The sequence below is a fragment of the Plectropomus leopardus genome, chromosome 4 (assembly GCF_026936395.1).
Source record: "Plectropomus leopardus strain MGB_pleo_1.0 chromosome 4, ASM2693639v1, whole genome shotgun sequence".
Lineage (NCBI taxonomy): Eukaryota > Metazoa > Chordata > Actinopteri > Perciformes > Serranidae > Plectropomus > Plectropomus leopardus.
The window spans coordinates 13,317,826-13,330,459 of NC_142179.1; the positions used below are offsets into that span (position 1 = coordinate 13,317,826).

The window sequence follows — 12,634 nt, forward strand, 5'->3', positions numbered from 1 at the left end:
CGGATGTTGAAAAAATGACAAAAAAAAAACCAAGGCTATAGTAAGGGCGAAAATGTCAAAATTTGACATGTCCAAAAAACAGCTGAAAACCAATTCATTTGACACTTAGAGGCATGTTATGTTATACAGTGTTGAAGAAACGTCCAAAAACAGACCAAAAAAGCCAAAAAATAGCATGTTGATAAAATGACCAAAAAAACCAAGGCTATAGTAAGGGCGAAAATGTCAAAATTTGACATGTCCAAAAAACAGCTGAAAACCACTTCATTTGACACTTAGAGGCATGTTATGTTATAAAGTGTTGAAGAAACTTCCAAAAACAGACCAAAAAACCAAAAAATAGCACGTTGATAAAATGACCAAAAAACCAAGGCTATCGTATAAGCGAAAATGTCAAAATTTGACATGTCCAAAAAACAGCTGAAAACCACTTCATTTGACACTTAGAGGCATGTTATGTTATACAGTGTTGAAGAAACGTCCGAAAACGGCCCAAAAAGCCAAAAAAAATAGGACATTGAAAAAATGACAAAAAAAAACCAAGGCTATAGTAAGGGCGAAAATGTCAAGATTTGACATGTCCAAAAAACAGCTGAAAACCACTCAGTTTAGAGTGTAGATGCATTTTATGTCATACAGTGCTAAAAAAAACTTCCAAAAATGGCCTAAAAAGCCAAAAAATAGGACGTTGAAAAAATGACCAAAAAAGTAAGGCTATAGTAAGGGCGAAAATGTCAAAATTTGACATGTCCAAAAAACAGCTGAAAACCACTTCATTTGACACTTAGAGGCATGTTATGTTACACAGTGTTGAAGAAACTTCCAAAAACAGCCCAAAAAGCCAAAAAATAGGATGTTGAAAAAATGACAAAAAAAAAAACCAAGGCTATAGTAAGGGCGAAAATGTCAAAATTTGACATGTCCAAAAAACAGCTGAAAACCACTTCATTTGACACTTAGAGGCATGTTATGTTATACAGTGTTGAAGAAACGTCCAAAAACAGACCAAAAAAGCCAAAAAATAGCACATTGATAAAATGACCAAAAAAGCAAGGCTATAGTAAGGGCGAAAATGTCAAAATTTGACATGTCCAAAAAACAGCTGAAAACCACTTCATTTGACACTTAGAGGCATGTTATGTTACACAGTGTTGAAGAAACTTCCAAAAACAGCCCAAAAGGCCAAAAAATAGCACGTCGAAAATATGACGAGAAAAAAAACAAGGCTATAGTAAGGGCGAAAATGTCAAAATTTGACATGTCCAAAAAACAGCTGAAAACCACTTCATTTGACACTTAGAGGCATGTTATGTTATACAGTGTTGAAGAAACGTCCAAAAACAGACCAAAAAAGCCAAAAAATAGCATGTTGATAAAATGACCATAAAAAGCAAGGCTATAGTAAGGGCGAAAATGTCAAAATTTGACATGTCCAAAAAACAGCTGAAAACCACTTCATTTGACACTTAGAGGCATGTTATGTTACACAGTGTTGAAGAAACTTCCAAAAACAGCCCAAAAAGCCAAAAAATCGGATGTTGAAAAAATGACAAAAAAAAAACCAAGGCTATAGTAAGGGCGAAAATGTCAAAATTTGACATGTCCAAAAAACAGCTGAAAACCACTTCATTTGACACTTAGAGGCATGTCATGTTACACAGTGTTGAAGAAACTTCCAAAAACAGCCCAAAAAGCCAAAAAATCGGATGTTGAAAAATGACAAAAAAAAACCCAAGGCTATAGTAAGGGCGAAAATGTCAAAATTTGACATGTCCAAAAAACAGCTGAAAACCAATTCATTTGACACTTAGAGGCATGTTATGTTATACAGTGTTGAAGAAACGTCCAAAAACAGACCAAAAAAGCCAAAAAATAGCATGTTGATAAAATGACCAAAAAAACCAAGGCTATAGTAAGGGCGAAAATGTCAAAATTTGACATGTCCAAAAAACAGCTGAAAACCACTTCATTTGACACTTAGAGGCATGTTATGTTATAAAGTGTTAAAGAAACGTCCAAAAACAGCCAAAAAAGCCAAAAAATAGCACGTTGATAAAATGACCAAAAAAACCAAGGCTATCGTAAGGGCGAAAATGTCAAAATTTGACATGTCCAAAAAACAGCTGAAAACCACTTCATTTGACACTTAGAGGCATGTTATGTTATACAGTGTTGAAGAAACGTCCGAAAACGGCCCAAAAAGCCAAAAAAAATAGGACATTGAAAAAATGACAAAAAAAAACCAAGGCTATAGTAAGGGCGAAAATGTCAAGATTTGACATGTCCAAAAAACAGCTGAAAACCACTCAGTTTAGAGTGTAGATGCATTTTATGTCATACAGTGCTAAAAAAAACTTCCAAAAATGGCCTAAAAAGCCAAAAAATAGGACGTTGAAAAAATGACCAAAAAAGTAAGGCTATAGTAAGGGCGAAAATGTCAAAATTTGACATGTCCAAAAAACAGCTGAAAACCACTTCATTTGACACTTAGATGCATGTTATGTCATACAGTGTTAAAGAAATGTCCAAAAACAGCCCAAAAACCCAAAAAATAGGACGTTGAAAAAATGACAAAATTTGACATGTCCAAAAAACAGCTGAAAACCACTTCATTTGACATGTAGAGGCATGTAATGGTATACAGTGTTGAAAAAAATATCCAAGAACAGTCTACAAAGCCAAAAAATGTCTGAAAACGACCTCTTATAGCTTGTAGAGTTGTGTCATAGCATACAATGTCGCATAAAAGGCCAAAGACGCCATGATTAAGCATGTTGACGAATTGTCCGAAAACATAATTTTCCAGCATGTGAAGTAAAGACCCACGAATGACTGTGGAAGAAACAAATGAGCGAGTTTCATCATTTGCCACTTGTTTCTCTATATGCAGCGCATTTGCCCTTGTCAGCCACCGTAATAATTTGATGTTTTTTTTTAAGTATTTCAACATGATTTTGTATAAGGTTTTATCAAAAAATATGTTTTTTTTTCTCCTCATAACCCACTATGATTTCTTTCAAACAAACATGTTTTGGGGTTTTGGGGAATTTTTTGTTGAGGAGTAATACTCAATATTTTTCATGTGTATTGAGTTTAAAATCTATAGTCTTAATCACCTGATATGACCCCTTACACACTGACTTTTGAGGTCACAAAGCCACAGTGATTAACTACACTAGTCACCACTGGATGTGATTGTGCTGTTGTCATGTTAGCAGTGATTTGGTGGTGAATATCTGAATCTTGATCTCTGAGTTGTACAACAACACACACTGCCTGAATAGAGGCCACACAATGCGGCATTGTGAAGGCAGCGACAGGCCTCATTAGCTGCACCACATCCTGGTTATCTGATCTCCATGCTGACTTGTACCAACGCTTGTAACTTGTGATTCACCTCATAGATCAAAGCTTGAGTAATCAAACTACCTGCCAAAACCACATTTACTGAGACAGTGATACCAAGGATGTGCTAATGTATGAAACTGGAGATCTTCATTTGATACAGAAGCTGTTCTGGTCAGTGTTAGTCAGCACTGATGGTCTGCAGACGATGATATTTCTTTTAAAGATCTGTGTTTGACAAAGACGTCCAGTCATAGCATTTCAATATAAGACAGACAAAGATGCTTTGACATGGCAAGTGTAATTTGTTCAGTATCACCTTCGCAACTTCAAAATGAAGTGACTTTTGGTATTATGGTGACCCATATTAATCCATCTGCTAGAAACTTCACATCCTTTGTCTTGCAGTTTACTTCAGAATAGTGTATTGATTTCCTATACGGAATTAAATGGATTGCCCCAAACCTTCACTACACTTCTCCTAATGCCTCTGTGGACAATTATGTATTGTAGTTTAAAAGGTGTTCCAATGCCTCCTGTATCACTTGGCCTACAGAAAGCTGCCCCCAATCTCGATCAAATTGTTTGCTTCATTTAACCGACAAGATCAATAGCACAATAGAGATATCTTCCCCTCATAACCTAGTTGTATTTTCACTTATTAGATGTAAAGTTGAAGAAATCACTTTCATCTCAGTTTAAAGTACTTTCATCCACATAAACATGCTTTGTATCAGACTCAGAATCTTATTCTGAGAAAAGTTTCTCGGACCTTGAGGGGTTGGGGGAGGTTTTACAAGCAAAGAAGGATAGTGTACTTGAGGTCACAAGTACAATATCTTCCTGAAAATGGATTCCCAATTGAAAGGACCTTCAAATCCTGTGTAAAACTTGTTTTCCCAAAACAGCGTTGCTCAAAATTCAACAATTAAAGCTATTTCTAGAATAAATATAACCACCTCAGGCAGAGAAACAAGTGGAAAAAGTCAAGGGTGTATCACAGTCTTCATGACAAGAATTTTATTTTCTTTTTTTTTTAATTACATTTTGCATTAAATTAAAGAGGTTTTTTTTTCTTTACAACATACATTAAGCTGTGAATCAGATGTTAAGGAAGTGGAGAGAGTAGGGCAAAAAACGTTGTGACGTCACAATATCTTACAAGCTTACAAAGTTCAAAAGGTTGAGAAGAGAGTCGATTTGCATCTAATAGCAGTGTGTTATAACAAGGGTGAAAGACAAAAAAGGCACACACCAAAGAACCTCACTATCCACAGCAGCCTTCACAGTCAAACCCAGTCCAGTCATTTAAAATGTTCAAACCCCACTAACATCAAACACTTGATGTTACAGAATCCTAAATGCACCCGCAGCTAAATTTAGTCGTCTACACGGGATGTAAACATTTGACCTTCTGACCTCCACAGACCTTGATTTTCTTGTTCACGTTTTATTTGAGCAATTCTCCGAGGTGAGAGCTGCCACTTCTGAACATTTCAGGACAAGAAGTATTTAGTCATTGATCAGCATTATTCCATGCCTTGGAAAGCTGCTGGGTCATGCACTCCTCAAAACAATTGAGGGTGTTAAATACCACCTTGTGGAGCTCAGTAACCAGTCTACAATGCAGTGGCGGTGCCGAGTTGACATGACTTGTCATACTAAAGATGGATCATTTGCATTTTTAAGATCACAGCTTTAAAGGAGCAGTGTGTAGGATTTAGTGGCATCTGGCAGTGAGGACTACAGATTACAACCAGCTGAAACTTCTTGCCAAGCAAGAACTCTCGGTTAGCATTCCTTCGGTGTATATTGTTAAGGAGATTTTTACCAGAAGCTGAATAATCTGTGGTTTCCTGCTCTCCAAAATAAACAGACCCTATGATTAAAACCAGTAAAAACACTGAAAAAAGCAGAGTTATCATTACAAAACAATATTTCTCCAATGCTGTTTGGCATGTCGGAGACAGGCTGCTTGACCAGCACCTGATAACATGTGCTCACCTTTTTTCTCTGATAACTTAGGCTCGAGATGTTCAGGAGGTTTTTACTGGGAGCCGAAACGTCTCTTTCTCTGCAAAACAAACAAACCTGGTGATTAAAACCAGTAAAAACACTGAATTAAGCAGTTTTACATTAAACAACTGTAATTTTCCAATGCTGTTTGGTTAGGCGCAGAGGGAAAGTTAACAACAGTGGTCGACTGGCAGATACCATGGATGAGGTCCCGCTTTTTGGATGATTATACACTAAAGAAAACATACTTATTACTGTATATTGTATTCCATTGCTGCCAATATCCTAAATCCTTCACGCTGCTCCTTTAAGTAAACACGAGGATAACTGTTGTATAGCTGACCCCAAACCATGTTTCTGAAGGGGTACTCTCCTCCTGACTCCTGCTTTGACCTAATCTGTTGCCAATGACCCTGTCATTTGCAACCAAAACCTGCAAGCGTCTATGTACACATTAGTCAGGTCACAGATCCTACATGGTCCTTCTCACATCAGCTGTGGATTGAGACATAGTTGGCTTTCCTCCGTTTGAAAAACAGAAAATTGCTTGATATCAAGAAATCTTTTACCTATCTACACATACAACACTAAGGGAGTGCTCTGTTGATTTAAGTGTTGGGGGGGGGGGGGGGTCAATAAAAATCCTCAAGTAACAAGGAAGTGAAAAGGTCAGATTAGTTGAACTCTCAGCCATCCATAAGGCTTTGATAAGGAGAGTTAGTGAAGCAAAATAAAAACGGTTTTCTCTTACAAAAATGGGGTTAAATAAGGTACTTTTTTAAAATTGTTGTTTTAAAATGTCAACTTTCTTTTACAGGAACCAGCCTGTTTATGCAACCGCCTAACATCTGAGTGTGATGATGTACACAAGAAGCCTCGAGGTGCCTTAGTGCACCTCTGAATGCTTATGTGTATCCAACACTGTTTGTTGCTAGTGTTGCATTATTATTGCAGTGCACCAGAAAGATACCCATACACTGGCCTTCTCAAGTAACAAATGTTAATTGTTCAGTTAATCAGTCAATCAATCATCACTCCAAACCAACAGACAGCAAATAAAGTAAAAACAATACCAGGACTTTAAATTGTATAAAATATAAAATCAAAAACACTCACAACGTCTTCATCGACACTGCCAGCACAACAAAAAGGGTTGCTTTAATTAAGCGCATTAATGGCACAATCAGAAATGAACCACAAATATGAGTGTGTATGTGTGTGTGCTTGTGTATGTGTGTGTGTGTGTGTGTGTGTGTGTGTGAGAGAGAGAGCAAGAGAGAAAGAAGAAAGGGAAACCCTCCTTTCCTCTCCTCCCGCTGGACTGTAAGTGTGTTATGTCTAGGGACCAGAATTACAACAATAACACCTACATTCTTTAATTGCATTTTTATCAAACCAGGGAAATATCATGACGTAAGAAAAAATAAAAAAAAATACTACAAGGAGACAAAGTTAACAGCTATTAAAGAAAAAATTGTCACTACTTTAGGGTGTAAGGCACAAATTTACATGTGGAAAAAAGAAGCAGGCAATACAGATGTTTTTGTAGTTTTCCTTTTTCACCTGCTCGTCTGCGTGGCGCTGCTAGAAAACGTTACCAGATGGAGGCGTATCGCTCCGTTTACTTGCAGCGTCACTTACAGCTTCTTTTCATTTATGTGTAGATTCCCGTACTGTTGCTGCAGCTGCTTCTCTTATATTTTGCAACATGCAACAGTGAGCTTTGATGGCACCGGTAAGCCAGCAACCAATCAGGACAAATGTTACTGACTCACACATAACCACAGTGCTGATTAGGGGCAAGGGAAAGGGAGGGGGGGATGCTCATTGGAGGAGTGAAAGGGAAAGATTCAGGAAGTCTTTTTTATGATTGGTCTAAAACAATGGAAAGTCTGGTCTATGAAGGTTAAAGTCCCTGTCTGGCACAGTTTAAATAAATATCTCCTCCTCTTCCCAGAGGTCACATATATCTCAAGCTGCGGGTCCCACTGAGCGCACAGTAAGACCTATTGGACCTTTATTCATCAAGAAAGTTCTACGGGCTCCAGTTTAATGACTTTAAATACGTTTTTTTTTTCCTCACACTTGATTAATTAATATTAAAAGATCTCTTCTCTGTCCTCCCTCTCCCTCTCTGAGCCTAGAAAGTCAGTCTCTTTTTTTCAAAAGCACTTAATAAAAATAAATACAACAAGCTATTAGTATTAACAGTCATGTGTTATTCAGTACAGTAGAAGATTCCTCTTTCCAAGGCTTTCCGTCAAACCCAGGCGGGACTTGATTGCTGTAACACTGAGAGGCTTTTTCACAGTTTCTGACAGAACTCAGATCAGCCGTCTGTCCTTTCAGTCTGAGCTCTCTGAGTGCTTCCTCGCTCAGATTTCCCAGTCCGCAAGGTACTGTACAACGATTATTCTCCAAACCCCCGGTGCTGTCTCCTTGTGTGCTTTTTTACCAGCGTGATGAAGTATCAAGTCGAGTCCCGTTGGCCAAAGACACCACAAACAAGAGGGCTGATGTCTTGGATGCTACAGGGCGCCGTTGGATGAAATATTCAGGACAAAGCATCTTCTGTTTCAGTAGCACATGTTCCCATGTGTGTTTACAGAGGAACTGGGTGCCAGCCAGAGCGTGAGCTCCATGACGGCAACAAATGACGACAACCATTTGTAGAATATTTACATATTTATATAAAAAGAAAGTGTTTTCTTTTTTTAAAAAAAACCAAAACGGTGTTGCATTTTTCACTGTACTGTACACCAAAACAAACAAACGAAAAGACACTAAGAGGAGATGCAAGTTGTACAGTATTCCCTGTTTTTTCTCCCTTTCAGAAAAAAACCTTTCACTACTGTCTGTTCACATTGGACTGACTGGCTAACTAGCTGACTATGTACACGAGTCACTGGACTTGACTTTTGTTGAGAGTGAGACTACGGAGGGTTTAGGGGGGACATCAGGCTTGAGATATTTGATGCCCGTTCGAGGCAGTGAACCGTAGGAGCTCATTCCAGGCTGCCGTGACAGAGATATGCCCTGTGCTGTCATTTGTATGGAGTCCACCCTCTGAGGTGCAGGGGGCGGTGTCTCCACTCTGAAGCTGTGATGTCTCGCCAAATGGGAGGAGTTAGATGAGTTGGTGTTGTGCTTCTTGAGGACGGAGGATCCTGAAGCACCAGATGCCGATCCTTTCCGGAGCCCGTAGACTGACGAGTGGACCTCCAGACGTTTGCCCATCTGTGGGACAGCCGGAGGGATAGTGAGAGACGCCTCTCGTTGGGGCACACGTGGCGGCAACACCCCATCTGGATCCACCATGTTGAGATTGTGACAGGGGCTCTTGACTGTCTTGTACTCCAGGGTGGCCCCCTGGTCGTCCATGACACTGTGACCCATGCTGAGGTCACTATGATGAGGCTGCTCCACGTACTCGTGCTGGTAAGACTGCTGGTGCTGCTGCAGATGAGGCTGGAGCTGGTGCTGATGCTGTGGCAGCGGCAAGACTACCACGCTGGGAATGTGCCCTGGCGAGGCCCTCAGGGGTAGATCTGTAGAGATAACAGGAGAGCCCATTGGTGGCATGTCCTTGGTGCAAGCATTGATGAGATTCTGGTTCCTCTCCCACTCCCGGCTGCCCCGGCTTGGCTTCCGACGTGGCTGCATAGGAGTGGATTCAGGTGTTGGCAGAGCAGCAAGGTCCAGGTGGTGCTGGTCTGCTTTTATCAGCATCTTCCCATTCGGTGTCAGTCTCCCATTGTGCATCAAAGGGGTGAGGATCGCCTCTGGGCGGCCATCTTTGGCCTGTGTCTCAAACAGACCGGTCAGCTTGGTCACACTGTTCATGGAGCCCCGGCGGGAGTGGAGGTGGTGGCTGTCCTTTTCCTTGCGGCCTGTCAGGTCTATGTCTCGCCGCCGGTGGTCACAGACACAATAGACAATGATGCCTGAGAAGATGGCGCCCATGGCAAAAGCAAGGATGACAGCGATTGCCAACAAGGTCACGGGAACAAGCTGGTCTCGACCCTTTTGGTAGCTTTCACGGATCACACCTGTAGAGAGACATGAAGATGACATTCAGTCTGGCAGACTAGTAGAAGATGATGATGCTGTCTGTGTTGTGGGAACTTGTTTCTAATAAAAAATATAGCTGTTGGGAGAGATGCCTATTATTAGACTACCTAAAAAATAGAAAGAGATATTGAATTACAATAATCAGAAGACATTTTCTGGATAAAAAGATTTAAATCATTTCATGAAATACATGCAAATGAAGCTGGGTTTATCCCATCACGAGGAACACCTTTTCAATATGGGCACAAATGGAAGCTCGAAGTAGCAACATTCAATATTTCCCGAAAATCCAATCTTAGACTGAAAATGTGTTTTGGAGGGCTGATTATGATTCACATTTTAAATCCTAGATAAAACCCTCTGCTGAAATGAAAAAAGATATGAGCACAGATAAAGGAACTGAAATACCCAAACCCTTTCTTCTCAGAGATGCAAATGGGAGACTTTTCATAAATCTTGGATCCAATCTCATGAATCACAGAGAATGCATTAAAAAGCCTCTGATTAGGCACTAAATCCAATGAGCTGTGTCATCAGTGTCTTATGAAAGCGCCACTTTCAAAGACTGGCAAAGAAGCGCTCCGATACGGCCAAATAAAAGATAATTCAATAAAAGCAGCTATGAAGTACTCTAGCGGTGGGAGAGTGGGAGCAGCAGGTTGTGAGTAATAAAATGGGGTCAACAACAATCCGCGCACGCATACACACAAGTGTGGACATGTGCACCTCCCACACACACACACACACACACACACACACACACAGATGATAACCTCCAGCCTGTTGATGAATGTAGACATCTAATGCAGCGCTCTGTTCCTTGGGTTAAACACACCAGTCCACAGCAGAGAGATTTATAATGCGTTCACACATGACCTGTGGCCAACACAGATCAGTTACCAGAGACAGAGGATTAGGCAGGTGGGCTCTATCACATAAAAAGCTCCCATAGTGCACCGCTGGTCTTGATAACGTGACTCAGTTACACGTGTGGACTCATATCATGTTATATATATTATTCACTGTACAGCACATACAAAACATGTAAAAGGTTTCTGTAATACTCCAAGATCATAAAACCATGTTAAAAATGCAAAAATATGGACGCTCTGAGTGATATAACTAAAGACAATAACCTGATATTTATATGTATGAATGTAATTCAACTTCATACAAACCATTATGCCATTATGTGTGTCTGCTCTACAGAGGAGGTGTGTTTACAGTGAATTTATGCTCTTAAAATAAGCACTATGTGGGTGATATGATTTGTATAACAGCTTTCAGAAATCATTTTTCATTTACTAGGAATTTACATAAAAGGTGGCAAGAATAGATGAAAATAGCTATGACTGTATCGTAGATTTGTTTCACTTCTAAAAGAAGCCTTCACAGTGAAAATCAAGTTTTTAACCTTGTTAACATGTCCATATGGCGTTTTTTGAATGCTACAAGACATGTCATGAGCCAAATAAGCAGTTAACGCCAAGACTGAGTATTTCTGCATTGGAATTGCAGCATACTAACAACAGTGTCAACAGCCTCAACAGCCAAATTCAAACAGCCAGGGTTTCATATGTCACATCATGTCCAAGAAGCCAGGGTTTGAGTTATGTGGGAGCCAGGAGGAGTCCAAACTCCCATGAAAGCAGTAAAATTATAAATCTATGTGGCTCGCTAATAATTTAGCAACATTTATTTTGATCACAAATAATTAGAGCTGTTATCTTTTGTGCATTTGTGCCAAACCGGTCACAGTGTGTAGACTGATACACAAAATGTGGAACCAAAGTTCCCAAGTGCAAGTTCTGCCCATAAATGAGCTTTAGCATTTGCCATTAAAACTGAGGTCAGCACAAAAAGTGAATTGGTGTCTGAGTTATCACACTATGGCAAGCACAAATGAAACACCTCAAAACAGTGTTTCAAGTTGCTCCACTGTTGTAAGGCATGTGAATGTAAACACATCAAACATGCTAATGAACATCTGATGATATCACGCATATGTGCAGATCACTGGTATGTTGAATGTTGGATGTTCACTTTTTGCTCTCTCTCTCTCTCTTGCAACTCCAACCCCAACCTAAACCCTAAGGGCATCAGTTAAACTTTATTTACTTATTTATCATGGACCCTGGAGTGAAAAATTTCATATGATATTTTACTTCCAGTGGCACTCCAGTGGCACTGAAGGGCCCATAAATTCCACGTAATCTTGGTGTACATCATTTGTAGACCAAACCATGAAAATTTAATGTAAATTAATTAATTAATAACATTTAAACAAAAACCCTATTTGGAATGTTGAGTTTGAACCATATCCAGGGCAGGAAAGTTTTATAGGCCGTTCCCCAGAGAAGAGTCTGAAGCGCAACTTAAAACAAAGTCAAAAGTCTGAAGGTTTATCTCAGTTGGTGAAAGGGGTTGTCTGCAGACTATGAGATCATTAATTCGAACCTAACCCAGGACAAGTGACTTCAGTTGTCCAAAGCAAAGAGCTATATTCAAGGTAAAACACAGGTGAAGTGTCAGATGCATTGGCTTGACCTATCAAAACACTTACTCATAAACTGTGAGAATGCAAGTTTAAGTTCAAAAGAAGGTCAAAAACAGGTTAAATGTCAGGAGGTTTGGCTCAGTGGGTAAATCAGGTGGTTAGTGTGCCTGAGGTTGCTGGTTCAAGTCTTATCTGGGACAGGTGACATTTGACTTTTATGGAATAAATAAAATATCAGCCGATATATCTCTCTGCTCTGCTGATACAAGTTATCAGTGACATATCTTGCAATGAACACTTAAAACAGTTAAAAAACACACAGTTGTCTCATTGTACCAAGAACTTAGTTGATGTTCATGTTCATGTTCCTGACTCATATATCAGTCCAGTTTTTGACAGACGTCACTAGCGATACTGAGCTGAAGCGAATGTCGAGAACCAATGACATGTCTGGAGGTTTGGCTCAGTGGGTAAAGCAGGTGGTTAGTGTGCCTGAGGTTGCTGGTTCAAGTCTTATCTGGGACAGGTGAATTTTGGAGACTGAGCTAAACTCAAAGCAAACACAGAGCTAAAGGGAACAACAAATACATGCAGTTGGGTTATGAGACAGGAAGGACAGTCCAGAGACAGGAAGTTGAGGTGAGAAACATGAAGTTGGGTTGAGTAACAGGAAGGTTAGTCAAGTTACAACAAGAGAAGTTGACA

At 39.8% G+C, this 12,634-nt stretch overlaps 1 protein-coding gene and 1 long non-coding RNA gene across 4 annotated transcripts in view; one reads left to right on the top strand and one right to left on the bottom strand.

Annotated features, from left to right (window-relative positions):
* The window catches only part of LOC121944542 (uncharacterized), a 63,660-nt gene that overhangs the window by 31,489 nt on the left and 19,537 nt on the right, over positions 1-12,634 (top strand). The gene's annotated exons all lie outside the window — the stretch shown is intronic.
* Positions 4,351-12,634, bottom strand: part of sema6a (sema domain, transmembrane domain (TM), and cytoplasmic domain, (semaphorin) 6A) — a 137,317-nt gene continuing 129,033 nt past the window's right edge. For all 3 annotated transcript variants that reach the window (XM_042487874.2, XM_088076600.1, XM_042487873.2), the window contains one exon: positions 4,351-9,410. In XM_042487874.2, coding sequence (XP_042343808.1) covers positions 8,251-9,410 — 1,160 coding nt within the window. In that variant the 3' untranslated portion in view covers positions 4,351-8,250. The remainder of the gene's footprint in view (positions 9,411-12,634) is intronic.